This window comes from Saccostrea cucullata, unplaced genomic scaffold (assembly GCF_032062105.1).
Source record: "Saccostrea cucullata isolate Sc308-1 unplaced genomic scaffold, CSIRO_AGI_Scuc_v1 ctg1743, whole genome shotgun sequence".
NCBI lineage: Eukaryota > Metazoa > Mollusca > Bivalvia > Ostreida > Ostreidae > Saccostrea > Saccostrea cuccullata.
Genome location: NW_026923646.1, coordinates 7,319 through 34,843, shown reverse-complemented (window position 1 = coordinate 34,843; position 27,525 = coordinate 7,319). Strand labels below are relative to the sequence as shown.

The following is a 27,525-nucleotide window of genomic DNA, read 5'->3' as shown; positions in this document are numbered from 1 at the left end:
GTTGCTATCTCACTTTCTGTGTCCATATCACTTGCCATGAGTCCTTATAACCACATATCGACATTTACTGTTCGTAATTGTATAATATATAATACCGGTAGATCAGATAATGAACATGCTAATAAAATATAATTAAGACACTTCATTCTCTAAAGTACAATGTAAATGGTAATTTATTTTCTGTAAATCAATGTCTGCGAACTATTCTAAGAACCCTCGTATATATATTTTCAGTTTCTAGTCTAGTTTGCACAATACTGTTGAAAAAACTTTCCGAAATGTGCTCAGATGAAAAGGAATATAATCTCTCCAGAAGGTTTGAAAACCATGCAAGGTATGATATACTGAAGTCTTTTGTTTCTTTTATAATCACCTATAAAGCATTTTTTCTGCCTATCCTTATTTATATGCATCATTACTTAAAAGAAAATATTGCATTTTTTTGTGCATAAACATGATGGTGTTGAAATTTTATATACATGGTATTATATCGCAAAATCAAAACCACTAAAAACACTGGGCACCAATACAAACCTAAATGGTTTTTGTAAAAATACTGACACGCAAAAGAAACTCAACACCCTTCTTTAGGTTATTTTAGGTAAAGAAGAAGGCACAGTTTGAGCTTTAATATGCCCTAAAAATTGAATGGTCTTACAGTACCCGCATCGTTATTCTTTACAAATCTATCGTGTCCTATCGTGCGTGTATCCTATCGTATCGTGCGTGTATCCTATCGTATCGTGCGTGTATCCTATCGTATCGTGTTTTGCGTTTTCTATCGTGTTTTGCGTTTATCGTTTATCAGGTTCTATCGTGTATCGTGTTTTGCGTTTATCGTGTATATTCGGAAACCCTCACTTTTCATCTTAACTACAGGAAGAAACTACCGAGGTATTCCGAGTTTCTTTTTCGTTTTGTTTACTAAAATAAGATTGTTTTAACCAAGAAAGAGAAAGGATAGATGGATACACATATTTCTATGTAAAACTTTGGTTGGCCATTTTGGCCCCGCCCTACCCCCGGGGGTCATGATTTGAACAAAATTGAATCTACACTATCTGACCATGCTTCCATATAAATATGATGAATAATGGCTTTGTCATTCTTGAGAAGAAGATATTTAAAGAATTTTCCTATATATTTCTATGTAAAATTTGGGTCGGCCATTTTGGCCCCGCCCTACCCCCGGGGGTCATGATTTGAACAAACTTGAATCTACACTACCTGAGCATGCTTCCATATAAATATGATCAATTATGGCTTTGTCATTCTTGAGAAGAAGATATTTAAAGAATTTTCCTATATATTTCTATGTAAAACTTGGGTCGGCCATTTTGGCCCCGCCCTACCCCCGGGGGTCATGATTTGAACAAACTTGAATATACATTACATGAGCATGTTCCCATATAAATATGATGAATTATGGCTTTGTCATTCTTGAGAAGATTTTTAAAGAATTTTCCTATACATTTCTATGTAAAACTTTGGTCGGCCATTTTGGCCCCGCCCTACCCCCAAGGGTCATGATTTGAACAAAATTGAATCTACACTACCTTAGCATGCTTCAATATAAATATGATGAATAATGGCTTTGTCATTCTTGAGAAAAAGATTTTTAAAGAATTTTCCTATATATTTCTATGTAAAACTTTGGTCGGCCATTTTGGCCCGCCCTACATCCGGGGTCATGATTTGAACAAACTTGAATCTACACTACCTGAGCATGCTTCCATATAAATGTGATGAATTATGGCTTTGTCATTCTTGAGAAGAAAATTTTTAAAGAATTTTCCTATATATTTCTATGTAAAACTTGGGTCGGCCATTGTGGCCCTCGCCCTACCCCCAGGGGTCATGATTTTTATAAATTTGAATTTACACTACCTGAGGATGTTTCCCCATAAGTTTCATCTTTCCTTGCACAGTGGTTCTTGAGAAGAAGATTTTTAAAATATACCACTAAATTTTCATTAATTCCCAATTATCTCCCCTTGAATAAGGGCGTGGCCCTTCATTTGAACAAACTTGAATCCCCTTCACCCAAGGATACTTTGTGGCAAGTTTGGTTGAAATTGGCCCAGTGGTTCTTGAGAAGAAGTCGAAAATGTGAAAAGTTTACAGACAGACAGACGGACAGACAGACGGACGCCGGACAAAATGTGATCAGAAAAGCTCACTTGAGCCTTCGGCTCAGGTGAGCTAATAATATATAAAATTAAGAAAATAATCATATCATAGACAAGCAGAGAATCAAAATTAATTTTTGAAAATGAAATAATCAACTCTGTTTTTTTTTCTTTAAATTCATGGAAATGAGTCATTAGAGGATGATTTTTGGTAAGTCACGGAAAATTTTAATAATAATTAGCGGAGGATTTATATGTATCTTTTTTAAATATAATATTCATTTTTTTCTCCCGATCAATCGTCTGGTAATATTAGGAATGTGTTTTCGCCTCTGATCTGCATGTACATGTATGCACAATTATTTAAAATCTTGATTTTAGATCTTGACAAGTAATAATAACGAAGCTTTAAGCATTTAAGACATTGATCCAGAAAATTTTAACACAGATTTTCTCCGTATATGTACAATCTTTTGAATTCATTTTTATCACTACCTAATTAGTTAAATTTCTTAATATGTCTAAATTTAAAAATGAATTATATCAAAATTATAAAATGCAATGCATGAAAATGCTCTACCTGATTTATCACATCATGCATGGCAGTTACTATAAAATAGAAGTTTTACATTTATTTTATCTGGCATTAGAAAATCTAAAAATAATAAACAGGAAAAAACATGACGGCTTTGAACAGCTTACCTTTTCGCCGTGGAAATAAACTAAAATATAATGCACCTGCGTGTCAAATCGAAGAGCTTTCCTTGCCATAAAAACTGACACGTATGTGTACCTCTCCAATCAGCACATTGCCTTCCTGTGCGGTCAACACTCCTTCCCCTTCTCCCCTAGCCCCCTAAATGATAGCTTGGCCCGTGTGTTTTCACCGTCAACATACCTGAACTGCTCTCTCACCTTGTTTCAAACAGTATCTATTTTCGGGATTGTGTTCACACCTTGCATGAACTAAATGTACACTCATAACAGATTTTTTTTTCTTCTAAATCAATTCAATAATTGTACAATTTATAGATTTGAAAAATAATTTCCTAGCTTGAATTTAAATTAAAAAATCACATAACTCAATCCGCTGATTTATTTTATCTGTACGATGTTTCCATAACTTTATTTTAATAAGTATTTTAATGAAATTTAAAAAAGAAAAAAAGATACTGCACTTATGGTACATGAACTTTCGGATCATCGGTTTTTCTTTCGGATCACAGGGTTTTCATCGGGTTAATTATAGGAAACAATGTCTTTGATTGTAGAAAAAAAATTGCTCGCATTATTTTTCAACGGTATTTTACTATAATAAAAAAAGAAGTCTGATTCCGCCGTGACCATGCAAGACGAGTAAATGTAATGCATCCAATCAGTTTATAGAATTAATCGATTTAATTCCATACGTATATGTCTTTATTTAAGAAATGAATATTGTTTTTGGCTACATGTAATTGGTTAGATCATGTTTATCTAATTTTAAATTGGTTACGGACTTTCAACATTCCGCCCTTTGAATACGCCGTATATGAGATTACCGGGTAAGTCTAAATTAATTTTCAGGGTTTAATAATTCATTATTTGCATTAGAAACAGTACACACAAAGTTTAGTAGCAATGATTTATAATTATTTAGTCGGAAAAGTCGCATTTCACCCTTTTAATATTTGTGTTTTCTATTGTAAAGTCATAAAAAAAGCCATTTTCGTTAATTAATACTATGTTTTAAGTATCTGATACATGTATATAAACGTTGACATATACATAAGTTAGAGCTTAGCGTAAACGTACAGGTACATGTATAGTTTTAGCAGATTCGTATTTTGTTGACACAGTTTACTGTATTAATGCAGAGCGCCATTATATTAACAATTATTTAGATTTCTACTCAGGAAATTAATTTTCTTGAACTATATCGTTCTTTAAAGCTGATTTCTTTGGACCAGTCTTTCGGCCGGTCTTCTACATGTATTTTTTCCCTAAGATTTTAATATTTAATATTTAATTGCGATTTTTGGATACACCGCAGATTGTAAGCTTTAGCATTAAATACAAATATTTAATTTATTGCATAAATTTCTTCCGTGAAATAATTTAGTATTTGTAGATAATTTCATTAGGTACAAATGTAATTTTTTTCATATATAATAAATCTATTTATAGAGTTTCATAAATTTATAATAGTACCCGTGAGAAACGGCACATAATTATGAAAGGGATTTTTGTGCAACAATTACATGTATGTTAAAATATCCGTAATTAAAGGAGTCATAGTTCAACCTTAAGATGAGACTTTCAACATTTACACAAATAATCGTAAATCGACATCTTTAATTAGAAATAAAAAAAATTTACAGTCTCCATTTCATAATAATCCATTTAAACATTGTCAAAAAATATGTATAAAGACACAACTTTTGTAAAATTACCAGTGATCTCAATTTTTTTATTATAACAATCAAATGTTACAGTACTTTAAAATTTAGATTTGAAGCTTTGCAAGTACTTAAATTAAAATATTGTAGTAACTAAACAAAATAATCTTTTCGTCTCGTCAGAAAACGTTCCGCATTTTGAAACAATCCTATCAGGTTTTGCGTTTATCCTATCGTGAAGATCGTTTATCAGGTCTATCGTGTTTGCGTTTATCGTGTTTTGCGTGTATCGTGTTTTGCGTTTATCGTGTTTTTCGTTTATCTTATCGTGCGTGTATCCTGTCCTATCGTGCGTGTATCCTATCGTATCGTGCGTGTATCCTATCGTATCGTGTATCCTGTAAAGAATAACGATGCGGGTACTGTAAAAAGTTATGATATTGGCTTTAACAATAGTTGAGAAGATGAATATGATAAATCATGAAAGAATATGGCATGAATGAGGACCCTTCTGGTAATATGACGTCATTAATTTCGTGCATTTCTAAGTTTCATGCAGAAAAGCCTCAAAATGACTCATTTCTGTGCTTATTTTCCCTTAGAAAATAGTGTGTGCCACCGTCGCCCACTTTAATTTTTGGATATTTTATGTAAACTGCTAAGACAAATCACATATCTCAAGATCTTTCTGGGCGACAGTGTATGTTTTCTGAAAGAAAATTCCACTGAAAATTGATGTCTTCTGCAACTTTTTAAGAAAATACGGGAAAATGCACAAGTTAATGACGTCACAATTAGCATTAAGAAGGTTCATATGAGAAAAACGATTAGTATATTCTTGCTGCAGAGAATTTCTATGATTAAGAAAGATTGAATTTTGTTTTCTTATATCACTTTCATATTTTAGAAAAATATCGGGCTTACTTTGTATTGAAACTGTACCTTCTTCTTATGTAAAGTAAAAAATTTCGCATCTTAAAATTATGTACAGCTTCAATTTGGTAAACATCGGTAATTTAACGGTTGAACGATTTTCATACCATAACCGGAAGTCATGTTTGAGTCTGCTTCACAGAAATCAAAAATTGCATGTTTAACAAAACATTTAGCAATATCATAGAGTTTAAAGGGTTAGTACTATTTATCTTAAGTACTGCAGCAATATTTAAAAAAAATAAACCCTCTTTTCGTTTCCCGTAACGATACTAAGGTATACTTGAAAATGGCTTATGTACGCATTTCCATTGCTCTAGCTGGAAAATTTCAATGTAAAGGTGATGGAGTGTTGTTGATGCGAAATTTCACTACATAATTACGCCTCAACAGGGTCTGTGGTCGCAATTTTTTTTGTTTATTAGCTTGAAACCTGGAATAAGTGGCCATCTGTCTTATGTGGACAATTTGTCATTCTCCTTCAAGTTGCCTCTTAAAACAGGTTTTACTGTACACTGTATTCCCCTTCAAGTTTTAGTTAAGCTTTCACTTACAGTGTCTTATTAAGGAATCTTTAAAAAAAAAATTGTGCGAGTTATTGATGTGAAAAGCACACTTGTAGATTTGTCATGTAGGCATATAAATGACGCGCTAGGAATTATACAACAATTTCATAGGCTAATACTAAAAATGGTTATTATTTTCTTATATTTAAAGACGAAATTTAAATTATGGGTACAAAAGTGTATTCGGTTACGTACTAAATACACCATGCAACTATAAAATTAAATATGAGGTCAAGTGTGCATGATCTGATTAACTAAATTGGAAACATATTTTGAAAGTGTAGATTAAATTTTTCAAATCATAACCCTTGGGGATAGGGGGCACAATGGGGGGATCAAGTTTATCATAGTAATACATAGATACAGTCTTTAAAAGTCTTCCTCTCAAGAACAACAAAGCCATGATTGGTCATGCAGGTATTTATATGGGAGCATCTTCTGAGAGTGAAGATTAAAATTTGTTCAAATCATATCCCCTGTGGCAAGGGTTAGACCATTTTGGTGATCGAACAGGGATACATAGACCCCGAAAATTTTAATTTCTTCTTCTTGAAAACAGGAAAGTTGTGATTAGTCATTGTTATATGGAAGCATCTTCGTTAGTGTAACATCAAGATTGTTCAATTCCCCCGGGGGTAGAGTCTGGCCTAAATGGGTTATCAGGGTTTTGCATAGGAATACATGGGAAAAATCGTTATATTCTTCACAAAGAAATGATTGATCATCAATAAATTAAAAGCATCATTAAAGTGGCTGCATCATAAGAATAAACAACAAAGTCTGATATCAATTAAATAGCATTCTTAGGAAGGGTAGATTTATGTTTGTTCAAATCTCCCCACCCTCCTCCCTGGAACCCATTTTATAATACATTTAAACTTTTCAATACTGAACTGATTTTTGCTTTTATCTAGGTATTTGCTTAGGTGAGCAATGTTGCCCCTGGTTCTCTTGTTACGAAAAAACAGTGCATTCAGTGCATGTTTATAAGGTCGGGGTTTATGAATCATAGGGTTGATAAAAGGACATGTAAAGTCATGAACTAGTTTATAGTTTGTTTATGGAAGGGCTCCTGTATTTTTCTATATATTCAATGAAATTCTTTGAGATTTGAAATATATGATTAAATTTACTACAATATATGAAACCATGATTTGATGAATGTAATATTGTCAAAAAAATGCAGATGGACTGAAATATAAGCTTTTACACATTTTGTTACATATAAGTATAAATGCCTTATTATACACCCGATATGCGTTTAACAGTTTTATATACAAATTATATGAATATTTTATGAACAATATAGAAAATGAGCAACGAATTAGAGTATACAATGAGAATAAATATATAAAATTGAATTTATCATGTTAAAGAAATCATCATAATAAAAAAAATTATATTAGTAGATTGAAAACATATTTTAGATGCAAATGTTTGCATGTTTTAAGTAAAGTAAATTGACAATGTCAACGCTTCTCTTCCTAAACAATTAACTTTTTTGTAGAATGTTTGAAAGAAAAGCAAGTATTTTGTTGGATGTTATGTATGAGCAGAATGAGAAACATGCAATGGATACTATGGATCAAGAAGTTACTGTTTTTGGAGTAAAAACCAACCCATTATCATTTGCATATGAAAATCTGATGTACGATGTGCTAGCTCATCCTTGCTCACAACGCAGGATGGACGTCATTTGGCATAAGAAAGTATATGGCATTATTACTTCATCTTCTCAATACCTTATAATCTTCATTTAAAATACTTTGACTTGCGGTTCTTGAATCATTCATTCTCAACAAACTCCCATTTGATCTACGAGCATTCAAATACATAATGAATTCATCTTATCAACATTTCATAATTATCTTTCCTAATACTATGAATTTCGGGTCTTTAATTTTTCTTTACCAACATCCCCCCCCCCCCCCGAGCTCCTTTCACAAGTTTGGTCATTTGGTCATCTGCGGTGCGGGTTTGTGTATTTTCAAATACATTAGCCATGTTATAACTCCTGTGTGGTGTCTTTTTTTTTATAATTTTAATCTAACATGCATATTTCCAAACAAGTGATTTTGAATATATTTTCATGAAGCGGAAGACTGGCAAATCATGACATTGCTCAAATTCGAAGTACACTGGCTGAATAACAAAATATCAGATTGGGTTTTTATATAGTTCTATATAATGTTCAGTTTGCTTTTACAAAGAGGATGTCATTTACAAGTGCAGAATTCCTTCTAAATGAACAACCTTCTTCATAGACTAAAAGAGAAGAAAATGAAGCTGGTTGTTGTCCATCTAGGTGCACCGTGTGTGATTTGTCACCAAAAACGTACTACTGCATCAACTACGTAAGTATTTGATATATTTTACTAAGAAAAAAAACAATAAAACTTGTTATAATTTTCTAAAGTACATTAACATTTTGATATAGCACTCACAATAAAGAATTTTTTATAGATTATTAAATCTTATATTTAATAATTATTTAAATAAACATTAAAACAGAATAAGTCAGTGTAGTTTATATGCAGATCGAAACGCAATTTCTCATAGTTAAATTTGGCATTGATTACCACGTATTATGTGAATCTATTATATCCTTAAGAATAATTTTTCTTTTGCATTTTGCCTGTCGTAACACAAGGGGTATGAACACCCATACATTACGGACACGTGACGTATGCATGAACTGTCTGTACCCAGAATCAGAGATCAGGCTTATCTTATATATTTTTTATATGTACATTTTATGCTACACCATCTACAGCTCAGGTGCAAAGAATCTGCGTGTAAAACTAGTTTTTGACATCTTCTCAGACAATCGGAACTTCATTCGACCTTTCCCATCAAGACTTAATTGGCTTGACAGAAAAGGCCGGGTTAAGTCCCGATGACTTGAGAGTTCTGCTCCCGATTTTTTTAATGAGCAAGTAGTTTTTAGCTTTATTACTGTTTGTTACTTCATGAAGGCATTTATTTTATTTCCAACATAAGGTGATGTTTTTTGTTGCACTGGTGTTGTACAGTGGTTTCGTACTGACAAGTGTGAGCGATCCCTCCTATAAGCGTGTTATTGCCAGAGGAATGGAGTATTCTGTGTACATCTGGGGTTTTGGAGATTTTATCGCAGAGTATCTTCCACTTTTTGTTAGTATATTTTTTAATTAATTGTATTGACGTATTTTGACGCTTAAATAGTGCAGGGAGAGATGACAATTAGACAGGCTTTATATATAGGCAATTTGTATATTTATACCCCCGCTTGACAAGCGGGAGGGTACATAGTAATCGGAAAGTCTGTCTGACCAATGTCTTGATTCTGTGGAAATGGATGAATACTAAATTGCCAGATAACGCGATTCCTTAATATACATCTCTATGAAAGTTGACGACAAAATTACATGCTCGTCCTTACACCAAAGATGACAGTCAAACGGATTGCCTGTGATTAACTTAATGTTTTAAGTATGATATTTATATATACCGTAATTAGTAACATTACCATGTATAATTTATTCCATTAGGAGAATTTTCTTTATTTTAATCTAAGACGATTTCTGGAATTTGATATCATTTTGAATTTAACTACAGGTACTGCTGAAATTAATTCCTCAACTTAAGTTCAGAAGATTTTTCTTCAAGCTGAAGCTGCAGCTTAATGACTTCTGGAATGCGATAGACCTTCTCTCTTATATTTTTCTTGCAATTGCGTTAATTGTCCGACATGCAGGGAGCAGTGAAAATCTAACATATTCCAGAAGAATCTTTGCAGTGTCTTTGCTAATAATGTACCTTAGATTCCTCCAAGCATTTATGATGATTCGTACATTTGGAGCAACTTTGATCATGATAAAAGAAATGGTATGTATGTATTACAATTATTTATTAATCATGTATTTAAAAATGTTCTTAAGGAATGATTCTTCTCATATTTCTTGTATTTAAAAATTGATGAAATTTTCACAGAATCAAAAAGACATTATCACTAAGTGATTATTATTATATGCTTCCTATATATAAATTTTTCTTATTTTCACATTTGGTAAAATCGTCACATAAATATTCAAAAAGATACAAAAACAGAAAAGTTTCGATCGTTTACTAAAAAAAACATGAACAGAGTTTTCGGTCAAGACTTTACCTAGATTGAAAGCTTTTAGAAGATTACATTAAACTTACATTTGCAAACTTCTTAAAGTCCTTGATTTTGTAAAATTATACCTTAATTATAATTATGTGAGACCGAAAAAAAATATATACGACACCTATTAGCCAAAAAATTATCCCTGCTAGATTTCAAATGCAGTTTACCGTTTCAATTTAAAGTTGTACAATTGTGACGAGGAAAGAAAGATGTGGTCTTTGAAATATTTTACACCTAAATAGACATCACAACGAATTTTTCTTGAAAATTTCACCTAGTAAGAAACCAAAGAAAAATTCCAACTTAATTTCTTTCAAAATTATTTAACAAGGTTGTATTAAATTTTTTTCCACTTTAACGAATGAAACTATATAATAGCTATCATATAATAGCTTCGGTGCAGGCACAAATCATATTCAATTATGCTTAAAGAATTTAATTTTTTGTACATCTAACACGTTATTTGATTAGATAAAACTTTAATTAATATCGTATAGCATAAGCTGCTCACGTCACAATGAATTGTGAACGTCGAAAACGCATTAATTCGTAAAAAAGATTTACATTTTTAATAATTGATTGATTGTATACTGTTTAACGTCCCTCTCCAGAATATTTCACTGAGGATTTAAAAACGGACCTGTGTAAATTCCGGATGTTGTATCAGTTTCAAAAGAAGAAATTGCATCCTTTATTTATGGGTTAATCCAGTCTAGCTGCAGATCTGTAGCTCTCCGGAAAAAATATATATATTTAAAGACCGGTCTATCAATATTTTTTTTCGAAGAGCTACAGATCTGAAGCTAAATCCAGCATTGTGTTTTTATATTAATCAGGGAGTCGTAGCATTCTAAAGTCTAACAATGTGCATTACATGTAATTAAGAGTCAAAATCAGCAAGCATCGGCCATTGAATGGAAAGTCAAAATTTTATTTTTTCAAAAGCTTTTGGTATATGAAAGATTTTGTCTTACCTAATGCTAAAACACAATAAAAATTTTTTTTCGAACGTATGAAGGGACTGGTATCCAAGAAAATTCATTTCCTTAGCAACGGGTTCATAAATCCTTATGAAAATCAATGATTTTTAGACATTTTTCTACGAATATTTTTTCTGAACGTGATAAGATAAGGTATTTTGGTTACTTTATTTGTTAAATGATGGAATTACTTTATTCTCCAAAAACAGGAAAAACAAAATTTCTGTAGTGATACAGTGGCTGGAACGTTATTGTTGACAACTTACACGAACGATCACGTTACACGCACGATTCCGCACGATTAACGCACGATTAAACCTGATACACGAACGATCTTTCACGTTCACGATTCTACACGTTACACGATCTTACACGATTGCTAACGCAAACGCACGATTCTTCACGCAAAATAGTTCAAATTATTTAGGAATCGATATTTCCAAAACGAAATACGGCTTTATATTGATTTTAGATTCAAAGAATTATCAATAAATATATTATACCATCGACTTTGAAAAAAAAAAAAACAGAAATGGGTATTTCTGGTACTAAATACTAATACTAAATATTATTTTAGATAATAAATAATTATTTAGATAATTTTCCGACATAAGAAAACGGATTTTTTTATCTATCAGAAGATAGTAGTAGGTGGACCGTAAATTTTGATTGAATTGGATTTCATAATATGTAGAATGGGGGATACGATTGGGAAAAAAATGGCAGCATGGAATCTTAACTTAAAAGTTATATCTATATGTTTTCATTACTTCAAAATGTTTATGAATCTCTAAAACATGAAAAAAACGACATTGCAAATTATTGTTTTACTTTAAAAATTAATTAAAAGTAAGCTACAGAGATAAATACTGTTAAACAAAACCCCGAAAACAAGTATTAGCTTTCCTAAAAAGCTTGTCTGACGTGGTTTGCTTAAATTCATAAAGCGGAAAAGAAATATTATATTATGTTATATAATTTCTTTCTTTTGATAATATTTCTTCAAGAGACCATGCATAATCAATATTGTAAACAATAATGTACAAAGAACTTTAAATTGAAGCTCCTGGCTCCAGGATCATGAAACAAACTAAGACTTAGGTGAAATTTTTAATCACCAATAAAATATTTATTAATTATGGAATTTTATTTCACAACATCTATGTGAAACAATATTAAAAATAGCCCTAACCCTGACCCTACTGGTCTGCTTGACTTTTACAACATTTTATTATAAAATAAAGATTTTGTTCGACTTAGGCTTAAGATGTTTCAAGATCTCTGGTCAGCATTTTTCAAGTAATGTTTTATATGTTAAATGGCCTAACTGATTTTTTTTATTCAACAAGCAGAATAAAATGAAGGTTGTAAATGATGAAATCAATGGAAAGACCTTTGATCACTGGGCGCGTATAACCCTATAACCCTAACCCTGGCGATAACAATCTTGGCAGAGCGTTACACATGCTGGCCATTCCCCTGCTGTTTTTGAAAGCTTTCATTGCTTCTCAAACCAGTAGATGTACAATGATTCTCTACTTAACACTGTTACATAATTGATTGACGAAATTCTGAACTGAAGCATCTGGGAAAAGAAACAAGAAGATGCAAATTAATTAACAATGTAATATCGTCCAAAAATAATCGTTGGATAGGAGTGAAGTATAACACTTCAGCAACACACAAATCTATTTACACAAGAAAGAATTAAAAGCGAACTTGAATATTTGACATTTTTTTCTGTTTTCACTGCATTTTTCTCAGGCACTGTATTATCAGTTTTTACAATACTTGGAGCAGGGCAACTAAGAGAAAATATTTGACCACGTGCCTGATGTCTAGGTACTAGTAATTCAATGTCAAGGTATAATTTTACTGAAAATAAGCAATCAATTATTTAACCATAACATGTAAAATGACTTAATCTTTGATACACAACACAAAACAGTGAGATATAATAAGGCATTTTTTTTTTATAGAGAACTGAAGCGGACATTTTCAAAGATGAAAGCGCAGATTATACTAAAACAATCGTATCATCCAGTAATGTAAATAAAAACTCGTTTCCTCCTGGGACGAACTACATGAGTCTGTAGAGATTACACATGTATGTTTGTATCGAAATTTCCACCATCGAACTATCTAAACAATTTCATGGAACGACTGCATAAATAAGCCCTGGTTAAATCTAGTACTGTCTGACGCCGTGACGTCAGACAATCATGTGCGAAAAGTGCATGTATATTCGCCGACTAACCATTTATGTTAGCGTTGAAAAATATTTATTTATTTGTAAAAATATTTTTTTTTCTTGATTATTTGAAAAATTAAAAAAAAAAATATCTTACCACAATTAGCAGCAAACAAGAATGATCTTCAGAAAAATATAGTAAAACATCTTAGTACGGTATATCACAATAAGTCACGCTATTTGACGAGAACATAATATTGTACGACTTACTATATTGCTTGTTTACAAGCAATAGTTAGTTCGTTCCGCCTTCAATTATACAAACTGCGCTTTATTTCTTTTTATTTGGATTAAAAAATAAAATATAAACGAAATACTTGTTTCACAGGTAACATTCCGATAAAAACTAACAAAACGAAATTTACACGTTTCTAAACGCACGTTCACGCACGATTAAAACCGCAAACGATTGAGTCTGTTACACGCACGATCCTGCACGTTACACGAACGATCGCGCACGATGCACGAACGATTCTACACGATTGGTTTGTCAACAATAACGTTCCAGCCACTGTATTGTTGCCATGACAACGGGAAAAGAACATGGCGTCAATGCTTATTAATTTTGAAAAAAAGTTACATATGTTTATCACTTTATTCACAAAATCAACAACCACTGGTGGAAAAATGAATGGTATGATCTTGTTAGGGGTTATCTATATGTCATATCTATACAATAAAACTTGCAGGCAACTTTAGCAGAAAAAAGTTACAAATGGTTAAAATGTGTGAAAATCTGGCATTTATAAGCTTTTTTGAAGGGGTGGGGGTAATTTGAATACATGTTCAGTGTCCATTATATTGGCCATATTAGTTCTGAACAAAGCATACTCATAACTTTACTATTGTTAACAAATAAATGCACATTCAATTTTATATTCCTCACAAACGAAACTTGGAAAAGGGGGGGGGGGGGGTAGGAATCACCTTGTTCACCGATCCATATGTAGGGTGAGTTCACCATGCATCGGACACATACCTTGCTTCGGACAACTTTAGGCAATAAACTGTCTTTCAACTTAAGAGTTCTGTGTATTTATTTGTTTCTGTCATAAAGACGAAGATTTAAATTTTTTAACGATACCGATTGTGTTTATCATGTTGTGATAAAAATACCCCGCAAATGGCCTTGAAGTTACGTCATATTTTACATCATCAAAGGGGAATAACCCGAAATTTATGATTTTGCAATTTTTAGAGTTATCGTTCTTTTAAATTCGACTTCCACGGAACGAGTCGGACTTTGGTGAATTTTGTCAGGGATTGATAATTTTACATAAATTATAATTAAATTTCACTTCAATGTTTGTTTAATTCTTATTAGAGCCGGTTTTAACTAGTATGCTTATTTCACAGTACATCGGACACAAATTAACCATGCATCGGACACATTGCGATGCAAAGGTAATCACTACCATTTTCATACAGAACCCAGCTGACAGCTGTTTTTTGCGGAAAAAGAAAATAAACATTCTATATTTTCAGTCAAAATACAAGTTATCGATATATGACGTCTGGAATTTTACTCAATTTATTTCTACAAACCAGAGTATAATAAACCATGAGAAAAAGGCGCGAATTACGGCATTATAAGCATTTTAAAGCATTTCTAAGGCAGAGTGAGGTCTCGAGAATCGTTCTACATTTGTGCAATAATATCGTCGATTAAATTAAAGTTGAGGGTTATTTCTTAGATAAAAGATGAAAATATATCAATATCAAGGATTTTAAAGCACTGTGATAAAGGTATGATATTTTTCCGGTCTCCATACCGTCTGTCCGATGCATGGTGAACAATGTCCGATCCATGGTGAATTTTCAGTTTTTTCTAAAAACTCGATTTTTGGGGATATTTTCTCAATAAACGGCATATAATTGTGTCCTAAATTGTTATTTTAATCACAAACTAAATGTTAAACTCAATTTTGATAATTTTCCGTCGGTAGCGATATCGCTAGAACTTGTTGAAGTACAAGGGTATCCGATGCATGGTGAATTCACCCTATGTAAAATTTTGACTTGTCCATAACATTTCAATGAAGTGCCACTGAAGTTCATACTTGATATTAAGATTGCTTGCGATCGAGAGATGTGTCTAAAACTTGACTCAAGGTCATTTGAACAAGTTCAAGGTCATTGGTAGAAGAAAAGTGCAACCTTTGCCCCTTTTGTAACATTCTAATGAAAAGACTTGGTTTCATCTTGGGAATTATTTTTAAGCTGTACGTTTGTCATTACCTTGACCAAAATTCATTTGAACATGTTTGCCCTTGACTCAAGGACATAGCTTTTTCAAGGTCACTGCAGTAAAAGTGTACTATATGAGTTTGGCACATTTACATATTTAACTTCGAATGAAGGGAAATTGGAAGTTTGTGCTCAACACAACGGTTTTACTACCTATGACTTGAGTATTTGTCATAGTCATTTTTGGTATGTATATCTGCACTAGCAAAATTTTAAAAGGTTTCAAATAAGTATTTAGACCTTTTTGTAATAAAAAACATTTAATGCAATAGCAGGAGGGTTGGTATCATTTTTTTAGCTTGCTCACAATAATTCTTGTTTATGAAAGAGTCACTATGACAGCTCACATAATTATAAAGTAAAACCATGTCAATCAGGCATGTAGCATCAGGTTTGGGTTGGTTAGGGGGGATGACATTCCCCACCCAACTTTTTTCTCAACGTATCCTAATGTTTAACCACACACCCCCTCCCGAGTTTGTCCGTTTGTCCTTCCGTCCGTCCGTCTTTCTGTCTGTCTGGAACGCTTTCGTTTCCACACGATATCTCGAGAACCCTCTAAGCTTTTGCAATGAAATTTAGCATAGCAACAGTTACTACCTATGGACTAAAGGAAAACCCTATTGATTTTGTGGTCAAGAAGTCAAAGGTCAAGGTCATAAATAAACAAATTCTGTCTGTTATAACACTTTCCTTTCCACACAGTATCTCTAGAACCATTTGAGCTATTGCAATTAAATTTTACATAACAACTCCCCATGGCCTTATGAAGACCCCTATTGATTTTGAGGTCAAAAAGTCAAAGTTAAAGGTCGTAAATTTATACATTCTCTCTGTGTGTAACACTATCATTTCCGGGCGATATTTCAAGAAGATTTTGAGCTTATGCAATGTATTTTATACCAAAACTCCCTAGGATCTCTCTCAAAGTGTCCCGCCCCGTTTGTTTTATTAGAATTTATAGTATTACATGTCGCTATTTTTAGCATAGGGGCATGAAGAGAGTTATTGCATATAAAACAGGTTCTCGGTAGAATGTATATTCCTATCACATCTACCAGAACTGTATAATAAAGGTTGAATTAGACACCATGTTTTGTGTAAATTTTTGACGATATCAAACGTGAATATATACATGTTTGTGACTTCATATTTGCATATAATTGTCGAAATTGTACAGCAGTTCCGTGGCGCAGGGGTATGTCTCCCTCTTCACATGCGAGAGGTCACGGGCTCGATTCTCGGACGATCATTTTTTTCTTTTCCGAAATTCTTTTTTTTACTAAATGATAGTATTCAGCATGTGAAATGAAAAAAAATTACGAGGTCTAGCTTGTACAAACTCATAAAATCATCATTACGCTGTGATAAATAATCCACATAAAAAGAATCTTCTATACACATGATCAAATCATTATATCAATATTGACATATCTTATTTGCTTCAGTATACTTGTATACATTTAAAAATTCTACAAATTCAATTAGGGGGATCCGACTCCCAACCCCCCACCCCCACCCCCGCCCCGAATTGCGCATGGTTTACTTTTTCCCTAAGCGGGGGACACAAATTCTCTGAATTAGCTTGTTAGATTTGCATCAATAAAAAATGCTAACAGACAAACAAAGAATGTTACTTTTGGATTGAACGTTTTTATTTGATCCACTTTCATGAATACACTGTACAATTTATGGATCTATTTTCTGGATCCCTAAGTCTCCGGTAACACTATCCACTCACTTCCAGCATCAATGGTCTGTACTGTAATGATGTATTCTCATAATGATAATCTGAAAAAGTGATAAAATTAAAAAGTAATAATATTATACAGCTTTGCCTTCAGATACTTACTAAGAACCATTTGTAGTTGAGCTTGAGCAACGATGATGAATGCAAAGCATGTTTATTGGAATCAATTAAATTCCAAGAGATCTCAATGGTTTAGTTTATCATTTTATTTAAAAAAGTTAACGTTTTAACTAAATGTATTATTTACACGTTTTTCCTGTCTAATTCTCTATCAGCTCATCCAATTCTGTTTCTGCTTCTTTCCGAGTTTGGCTTCAAAGTGGCGAATTTCACTCTAAAAACAGAAGTATACAACACAAAGTTGAGACGGTATTGATTTAGATATTCTTTAAATTTATAAACTTGTAATAAAAAGGTCAATTGGTTCTAGGTTTTGTCAAAACTCTAAATTGTGGTTTTCATTTCTTTCCAATAACACCCCCCCCCCCCAAGAAAAAATAGAGTATAGAAATTCTTTTCAAAAATTTATGTGCTGTAATTCTATTGATGCTTATTATTTGAACCTAGTTGACTTAAATTAGTTCAGTGGTACCGGTGAAAATGTTAGCTGAATATGAATTTTCTTTCATAAGTAAACACTGGATGACATCAGCAAAAATTTTTTTTTAATTTATTATTTTACTGTGGTATATATACAATTCAGTTACCACTAGTCCACTACATTATATACTTGTCTGTATCACAATACTTCCAAGGAAATCCCCTTTCCTAAACTAAAATATGTTAAGTACAGAGTTAACCCCCTGCCCCTTTTTCTTTTTTTACGACGTCATAACAAAAGTCATTCCATTTTACAAATATTTCATAATAGTGTTGATTTTCATAAATTCATAATTTTTTATGTAAAAAGCAGCTAGGTATTATCTTAAATGGTAAATAAAGATATCTATTACTGTATACAGAATTTTTATTTATCCGACCATCACTCAAGTTATAATCATTATAGCTGGTGAGTGACTTGGTTACACACATGCTGTGAATACAACAAATCAAAATTAAACTAAATTCAAATCAAACTTTATAATTTGGGATACAGTTATGTAACTGATCATGACCAACTTTTTCACCTTCGGCCCGCAGAAACAATCTAAGTTGGGGAATTTAATTTCATTTTATCATATTATAGTTTAATATCGGCAATATTATCGGGGAGGGGGAGGGGCATTCCCCCTCCTCTTGGTTCCTCAGGCCAAGCATAATCTTTTCTTTTTAGTTATAAAATACTAAAGTAATGCTGACATATATAATCAATCAGAATTAAATTGAAATGTGCAAAAAAAACACTTGCCAAGTGTTACATATTTTCCTGCATGGTTAATTTTTGTTATAAATTCTTCAGAAACTGTTGAAATGGTAAATTGTAAAAAATTCAGTCACTAACCGTAATTAAGACTCATGAAAACGCCAAAACTGAGGCTCAGACTGCTCCAAGTGTGTAATTTTCTTTTAGTCTTCTGTACACTGTTATTGAAAACAATGTAAGCAAACTACCGTTTATTTCTCCTATGTTAGAGAGCTATACCAAAGGGAGGTAATTTGAAGCAAAAAAGACAGAAAATTATGGATTTCAATCAGTTATTATATATAAATGCTTTAGTTGCCTGCAGATTTTTTTCTTGATTCTTCTAGGACAAATACTGTTTAATATATATTTTATGTTGATAAGCTTTAATGTGGTTGTAGATTTCTTATAGAGTACTGCAAATTTGCTGTTTTTTTTTAATCAAAATAAACCTCCAAAAACTAGTTTTATTTATCAAAAGGTGAAGAGAATTTCAATAATCAACAGTTGTTAAAATAGAGTATTTTTAGATAAATAGAATAATAATTTAAAAAACTTTTATTAATGACTAGTAATAAAAAATATTTGTTTAACCATAAATTCAAGTGTCATGATAAAGTACAAAACACGCAATTTGAAAGGCGCGTGGTTTCCATAGCAACAATGCGAAAAATTATTTTTGGCTTGCTTTTTTCTATTATACCCTTTGTTCTAAAAATTTATATATGAGTTTTAACCAAATCTGTTTCTATGCCACTTTCCACATTTTTTAACTAAATGCTCGATGCTTGCTGATTTTGACTCTTAACTAGGCCAAAATACGACATAATGGTACATGTAGGTTAGAGTTGCTATGGTATTTTTTGGCAAATATTACCTAACAAAAATGACTTCAATATACGTTTATCACTGAAAATGAGGATTATGTCTCCTTGTCGTTTCAATACAGGATATATGACATGAAGTTATAGAATTTGATCACGTGACCGCGCAGCACAGTTAAGGTTACATTGAGGAGGCGGGGCCTAATTTGTACGGGAAATATTTACTATGACGTCACGCATATTACAAGGTCTTCAAAATACCACAAAATGAAATTATTTGCTATTTCAAACAGCTGGATAGCTGTTTACTACATACACACTTACTATTACATGCAGTTTTTTGTTTGTTAAATCCCACACAACAGTATATAAACGATACATCGATCGTCAATGTGACGTCATCTCGCAAAAATGACGCAGTTTTTACACAGTCAGAGGCTGATCAAGTCACATTTTTTACAATGAAAAATGTCTTTTGTTCTCAAATAAGATATTATTTGCGGTAAAATAAAAAGCCATTAACTTGGACGCGATGTTTATTTTAGTATTTTATTCATTAACTGTACGTGTATTTATCAGACAAGCGATACTGTCGTGTGTTTGTATGCAGATTCATTAAAAAAGTAATGGAAGGGCCCTAATAAATCGATTTATTGCAAGGGCATTCCTTCAATGTATATTGTCAAAATTTTACACATAAACTCAAGAAGCATTAAGATATTTGAAAAGTGATGCGAACCTCTTGAAATCTTACAATTAAATTAATTATAGTTATATTTAATGTAGTTGACCAGCAAAATATTCAACCTGCCGTCCAACAAATTAAATTTTACCAATTAAAAAAGGGAATCTATATAGGTTCGCAGCACTTTTCACAAACTACATATAGTGTTGAAAAGGATTATAAAATAAACTAAGATTTTTAGCTTGGTTATGCCCTTGCAATATTGAAATTTATCGATGACCTCTATACTGCAAGTATTATTGCCAAAGTCATGTGACGTCGACATCAAATGACAAGTCTAAATAAAAAATCTAAATGTCCCCAACATGTTGATTTTAACCACATTACTTTTTTTTTTATATCAGTGAATTCCTTAAGAAGAATCGCCCATCCTAATAAAGTATATATTTTTTATCTTAAAAAATCGTCGATATTTCCATTTGTAACCTTAACTGTGCTGCGCGACTTCATGTCACATCCCAATGACACTCTAAGAATGATATTTTATTTCTTAAATAATTTTTTAATTGGAAAAAATGATCTCCCTAGCAATTGCAATTTATTATCTGATAAATACTGACTGATGTCTTTTATACCTTAACTTAAATCATGATTCAGAAATTGTGAACTCTACTCTTATGGTTTAAACTATGTATATTTTAATTATAACATCATCAAATGTTGTTTAAACAAGAAATATGTATTTATTTATTTTCTAAATTATCCAGTTGAAGGACCTTATAACGTTTATATGGTTGGCCATATTTGTGATATTTGGAGTAGGAATATATTACCACGCAAATCTTTGGCCAGACCACGTGTACATATTTGGTGACGGGTCTTTAGGATCATGGAGGATCTGGAAAATCATCAGTCTTCCTTACTGGCAGCTTTATGGAGAACCTAACGAAGAATACATCAGTGGTTAGTACAGTAAACGCATCACATGTGACTTTCTTTCGCTTCAGCTAATTTAAGTACAACGCTAAGTGACCTGAGTACATGTATATATATTCATGTAGATCAATAAAAACCTTACTTCAAGAAATGCTTTAATTAATCAAATTCACGTTAAATTGTTAAAAATTTCAATTTCCGCTAAATATCGTACAAGCTAAATAAAATACATTAACAGTAATTGGTTGTACGCATGAAAATATGAATTAGATTACAGAAATTCTTATCAATAATTGTACTGTTCTTGATGGCATACTAAGTCACTTGATGTTATAGAAAAGTAATAAAAAAGTGTATTACAGTGTTGTTTAAAGCAGAGTTACATCTGAACGTCGAGATCTCTGCCCGACATTAAATACACATTTTTAAATTGTCACATTTGAGGGAATTTTTAATACCTTTAAACTTATGACAGAAGATACAAAAATCAGGAATATATTAAATATATCTACAAGTAATTGATGTATAGCCTTGGTTAGAATAAGTCATACACTGTATCTAATGTAGAATAATTTAGGTAGGTTTTAAATTAATTTTTCAACCTTTAATATATACATTTTTTAATGATAACAGGAAAGGACCAGTCCGACTGTACCAATATTACGTCTATTTGGTCTTCAGACCCATCGCAAGAGAGATGTCCACGCGAGGACTGGACAGTTGTTTTGATCGCTGCATTTTACATGTTATTCTCCAACCTTCTGCTAGTGAACCTTGTAATAGCTATGTTCAGGTTTGTACTGTATTATATTCCAAGGCACTTACATTTAACTTATGTATTAACACATTGTTTTCATCTGTTCTACTGCATGTTAGTCTGTCCTATTTCATGTACATTCCACATTCCGACATTTTGTACAAACTAAGATGATAAATTTTACTTTACCGAACTTTTAAAATCATTTGAAACCATATAACTGTCTTTATTTTTTCTTTAGCTACACATTTGGGAGAGTCAAATCGAATTCCGAAAAACTATGGATGTTTGAGCGCTATGTGGTCATAAAGGACTTTGAGTATCGAAAGCCTTCCTTAATAAACATAATTTGCTTTTTAAGTTACATCATCAGTTGCCTGTTTCAAAAATGCAAAAACAGAGTGAACAATAATCGTAAGTAATTTTCAAGCATGTAAACATCCTGTAGGGAAAAGAGTTAACTTTTGTGAATGTTTTCACTGTTTAGCTCACCAGAGACGAAGGCTCAAGTGAGCTATTCTGATCAAAATTTGTCCGTTGTCTGTCGTTGTTGTTGACGTTATCGGCGTCGTTGTAACTTTGCACATTTTTATCATTCAAGAACCAATGGGCCAATTTCAACCAAACTTGCCACACAGTATCCTTGGGTGGAGGGAATTCATGTTTGTTTAAATGAAGGGCCATGTTTTCTTCCAAGGGGAGATAATTTTGAATTAGTGGAAAATTAATGGCATGTTTAAAAAATCTTCTCCTCAAGAACCACTGGGCCAGGAAAGATGAAACTCATTTGGAAGCATCCTCAGGAATTGCACATGCAAGATTGTTCAAATCATGACCTCCAGGGGTAGGGTAGGGCCACAATGGGGGGAGGGTCAAAGTTTAACATAGAAATATATACATGTATGTAAAATCTTTAAAAAATTGTCTTCTCCAGAACCTCTAGGCCAGGAAAGCTCAATCTCATGGGGAAGCATCCTCCGGTAGTGTAGATACAAGTATATTAAAATCATGACCACTAGGGGTATGGTGGGTCAACAAAGGGGGGTCAAAGTTTACATAGAATTACACAGGGATTATCTTCAAAAATCTTCTCCAGAACTTCTAGACCAGGAAAGTTGAAAGTCATGTGGAAGGATCCTCTGATAGTGTAGATTTAAGTTTGTTCAAATCATGACATCCCTCCCAGGGGGGGGGGGGTAGGATGGGGACACAATGGGGGGTCAAATATTTGCATAGGAATACAATCGTTAAAATCTTTAAAATCTTCTTCTCAAGAACAGCAAAGCCATGATTGGTCATAGTTATATGGAAGCATCCTCATGTGGTATAGATTCGAGTTTGTTCAAATCATGTTCCTACTTGAACCCTCTTTGATATTTAAATTTTTCAATACTGAACTGATTTCTGCTGTAAGTTCACATAGCCAGAGCTCAGATGAGCGATGTGTCTTCCGTCCTCTTGTTGTTTAAACCAAGTACATGTATGCGATATTAAGCTTTTGGCAATTATATATTTTAAATCTTATAAAGGGTTCAATACAGTCCTCTCTCTATAAATATAATATATATAAAATTTTAAGGTTCCAAAGTTTGTTCAGTCATCGGAAACATTTTTTCTCTGTTACTGCGTAGGAGAAGGTTCTTTTTTGCAGAAAAATTAAATAACCGGCTTTCTTAAATATATAATCCGTTATTTTTGTACAAACAAGAAAAAAAATAATTTTTGAAATATTTCCAAGCCATTTAAGATCATTGATTATGTTTTTCCCCGTTTTTCACAGAAGGGAAAAAAGAAACAAGTGAAAATAAAAAAGAAGAGAAGAAGGACTTGAAGAAATTTCAAAAAATCATGGCAACGAGGGTTGTCTATGCACAGGCAGAACATGTACTGAGAACTGCTGAAACGGATAGCATGTAAAACACTGTTTCTTTTTTTAAACATTTCGTTGTAAATATTTTGTAGTTATTCAAAAGATTTGGACAAACTTAAAATTAGTTCATTCAATAAAATAAAGAAAAATGATATAATTAGATGTCTTATAATGATCTGTTTTATTCTTAATTGAAACAGATTATCTCAGTGATTTTTTCTGAAACAGATCCTGTTCTCTAGGAATCATAATGCATAGAAATTAAGCTGGAAGCTAATTCCGTTTAAAAATAGTCTCGTAAAACATTAACGAGAAATCATTACTTATACACTTTAAAACCTCAAGAGGAACAAATTCAACCAAAAAATCTATTTCAATTCAATATTGTTTTTTTTTTTAATGTATGCCGAATCAATTATTTGTTTGAGACACACATGATTACAAAATATTAAAAAAGGAATGGTTATATATTGAAAATTAAAAAGAAATGTTTTTAAACCATTTATACTTTTTGTAGTAGTGTTTTATGTGCACATGGTAAATGAGACAAAATTTGTTTGATTGCTTCGATGGAATAAATCTTTATGGAGAACAAGCCTTAAAGTTACAAAAAAAAGTTCTTACAATTTGCTAAATGTGTACTTTTAAGAGGCCATGCCAGTAAGCATTGAGCTTTGAATGGAAAGTCAAAAATTTTAATTTTCTTGAAATCAGTGTTGATGGATTATTTCTGTCACAATTAAACAAAAAAAATACAAAAATACTGATTTTAACCATAACGACACTGTCGTATCCAAGGAAAAACATTTCCTTAGTTACCAGAATAGATTTTTTACTTTCAAAACAGGCAAATATTGCCATAAAAAGAGTAGATATGCACATAGATGTTGTCAAAAGATTGTTTGCAATTACTCATTCCTTTAAGAGGACTTAATTCTTAGTTCTTTGGTGACCAACTAAGTATGATTACACTTTTTCGGTGCGTTGCTATGGTGATGGGAAGAAGAGGTATGATTTGAACAAAAAAATAGTTGAATTTGCACCATTTTTTGAAAGACTTTTTCAAAAATGCTGTGCAACTACTTATAAACTCTTTAGTGTGATTTTGTTAGGGTTGGGTTAATAAAAGAATTAGGAAAATAAAATTGGGTAGACAATCAAAAACAATGTTGCCATGGAGACTCAAAGATATGGAAATTTAGGCATTTATAGATGATTTCCTGTGAACAGTTCATGGTATTATAAGTAATTTACCCTGTAAGAAAAAATGTCAAATGTAACAAATTGGTGCATCTTAAATGAAAATGAGTCATAAAATACCATGACCTTCTCTTCACCTGGACCTTTGACTTCAATGTCAAATTATAAAGGACTATATATGATAAGAGCCAATTTTGGCCCCCTAAAAATCAACATTTTAGAATGATATTGAGATATGTTTAATTGATAATTAATTTGAAGAAGATATATTACAAATATTCCTTCTTTTCACCTTGACCTTTGACTTCAATGTCAAATTATAAAGGATATATATGATAAGAGCCAATTTTGGCCCCCCTTAAAATAAAACATTTTAGAATGATATTGAGATATGTTTAATTGATATTTAATTTGAAGAAGAGGATATATTAGACATATTTCCAAATATATATATTTTTCATATTTATATGCACTCACTGGCTGTAAATGACATGAGAAATAATGGTATTTTTAATATCTAACCAAAAAAAGGCAAAAAAATAGGCCTTTTTGATGTTTTGTCTTATGGGAAACAGAGTGCAGTGTAGAACATACATAATTTTTCTGTCACTAATTAGTATTGGATGGATACATCTTAGGTAAAAATATAAAGCTTGTTCTACTCTGCGCTCTCTATTTTCTGGAAGAAAAACTGCTTGAATATAAGCAGTTTTATACAAAATATGCTAAAATGGCGGGGAAATGTGAACTTATGATGTCATATTTCTAAATTAGCAGCATTTTGATCAATTTGAAAATGACCAATAAAGGTTGCATGTATAGCTGTACAAATTAAAGCTATATATAAAGTAAAATAAAAAGATATTCATTTTAAGGGGCCATTTGAGGCATTTATCATATATTCGCTCTTCATCTTTTGCCTCATAATTTTCAAGCTGCATGGTCCTTGAAGTTGTTATAATCCTTGCTTCATTTAATAGTAGGTTCAAAGGTGTTGCATACTGTTAGACAGTTCAAGAAAAAAAAAATTAGTGTTTGGTTAATCAAAATAATAATAATAATAGAATTGGGTCGACTTTCAAAAACATTGTTGCCATGGAGATTTAAAAATAAGCAAATTTAGGTATTTTTGGATAATTTCCTGTTAACTATTCAGATCACTAAAAGTAATTTGTCCTAAAAGAAACAATATATATTCTTATTCCACATGAGCTCAGCTGTAAAAGGTAATGAGTCATACATTACTTTAACTTCTCCTCATCTTGACCTTTGACCTCAAGGTCAAACTATTCTTTATTATTTATTCTATGTCTAATAATTTCTTAACTAAATCTACATGGTTCTTGATATTTTGAACCCTGCTTTGAATATTTCATACATTGATACACAGTGTTTGTGAATTGTTTGACAATTCAAGAAGAAAAATTAATGTTCTACTGTTGACCTTGACTAAAGTGGCAAGGTCAGTAACTTAATTGAGGTCCAAGTTAATAATTTTAAGTGTTATGGCCTGTTGTTGAAATAAATGTACTAAGTATTTGAAACATGTGCAAAGTAATTCATCATGATCAATCTTTTGTCACACTAAATATTGATGCTTCAACATCAATAATGATTAAAACACCCTTGATGTTCTCTAAGATTTTTCTGTCCTGCAGTATAAAGTATACTATAGTGTTTAAGATGATGAATTCAAAACAACAGCAAAGTTTAAAAAAAAAAAACCAAAAAAAAAACAAAAAAAAAAAAAAAAAAAAAAAAAAAACAACAACAACAGAAAAGCCTATTAAGAACAGTTATGATTAATTCCCCTTTAAAAGTTTCTCCTTTAATACATTACTACATGTACTGAAAGCACTTACAGGAAAATGAAATGAAAAATCTATTTTATTTCCTCCCTAGCTTTGCTTATGTCACTCAAGTCAGACTATACTAAAAATTAATTAACAAATAATTAATTTGACAACATTGTGTAAAAACATGCTTAAGAGTTCAGGCTACAACACCCTCCCCCCTCCCCACCCTCTTTGTTTTTGATTTATACCCTGCCATGAATATAGCCGGGGCTGGCATAAAGTGTTTGACATGTTTGTCTTCTGTCCTTCCTTCCGTCACACTTTGAGTTTAGCTCAGTTGAAAGCTCAGTTTCAAAAAAACCATCCATGATATTTTTACCAAACTTCCTATGCTGATACATAAAGATGTCTCATGTAAGCAATTCAACTGCATCAACATTTTTGACCTTGTCCTTTCATTTGACCTTGACCTCACTTCCATCAAATTGTGTTTCAATCTGTTTTAAAGAAACCATTCATAATATTTTTGCAACTTCATATGCTGATACATACTGATGAGAGCTTTTCAACTGCATCAACATTTTTTGACCTTGGCTTTTCCTTTGACCTCACTTTTCTGAAATTAGTGTCAAACTTCATTACGCTGATACATACTGATGTAACCGATTCAACTGCATCACTATTCAAGATATTCTGATCAAATTTCGCACACTAATACAAATTTTCCTGTT

General features: G+C 32.0%; 1 protein-coding gene across 1 annotated transcript; it reads left to right on the top strand.

Annotated features, from left to right (window-relative positions):
• The first annotated feature begins 245 nt into the window (after positions 1-245).
• On the top strand, positions 246-23,845 carry LOC134264574 (transient receptor potential cation channel subfamily M member-like 2). The gene is made up of 9 exons (XM_062746865.1): positions 246-334; positions 7,514-7,715; positions 8,271-8,360; positions 9,007-9,159; positions 9,604-9,873; positions 21,003-21,198; positions 21,805-21,964; positions 22,170-22,342; positions 23,709-23,845. The coding sequence occupies exons 1-9, from the start codon at positions 279-281 to the stop codon at positions 23,843-23,845; spliced, it is 1,437 nt and encodes a 478-aa protein (XP_062602849.1). The 5' UTR covers positions 246-278.
• The last annotated feature ends 3,680 nt before the right edge of the window (positions 23,846-27,525 follow it).

Coding starts and splice junctions, on each gene's coding strand:
- LOC134264574 (XM_062746865.1), top strand. CDS start 279: ATGTGCTCAGATGAAAAGGAATATAATCTCTCCAGAAGGTTTGAAAAC. Junction 7,716..8,270: donor ACGTCATTTGGCATAAGAAA/GTATATGGCATT, acceptor CCTTCTTCATAG/ACTAAAAGAGAAGAAAATGA. Junction 22,343..23,708: donor AAACAGAGTGAACAATAATC/GTAAGTAATTTT, acceptor CGTTTTTCACAG/AAGGGAAAAAAGAAACAAGT.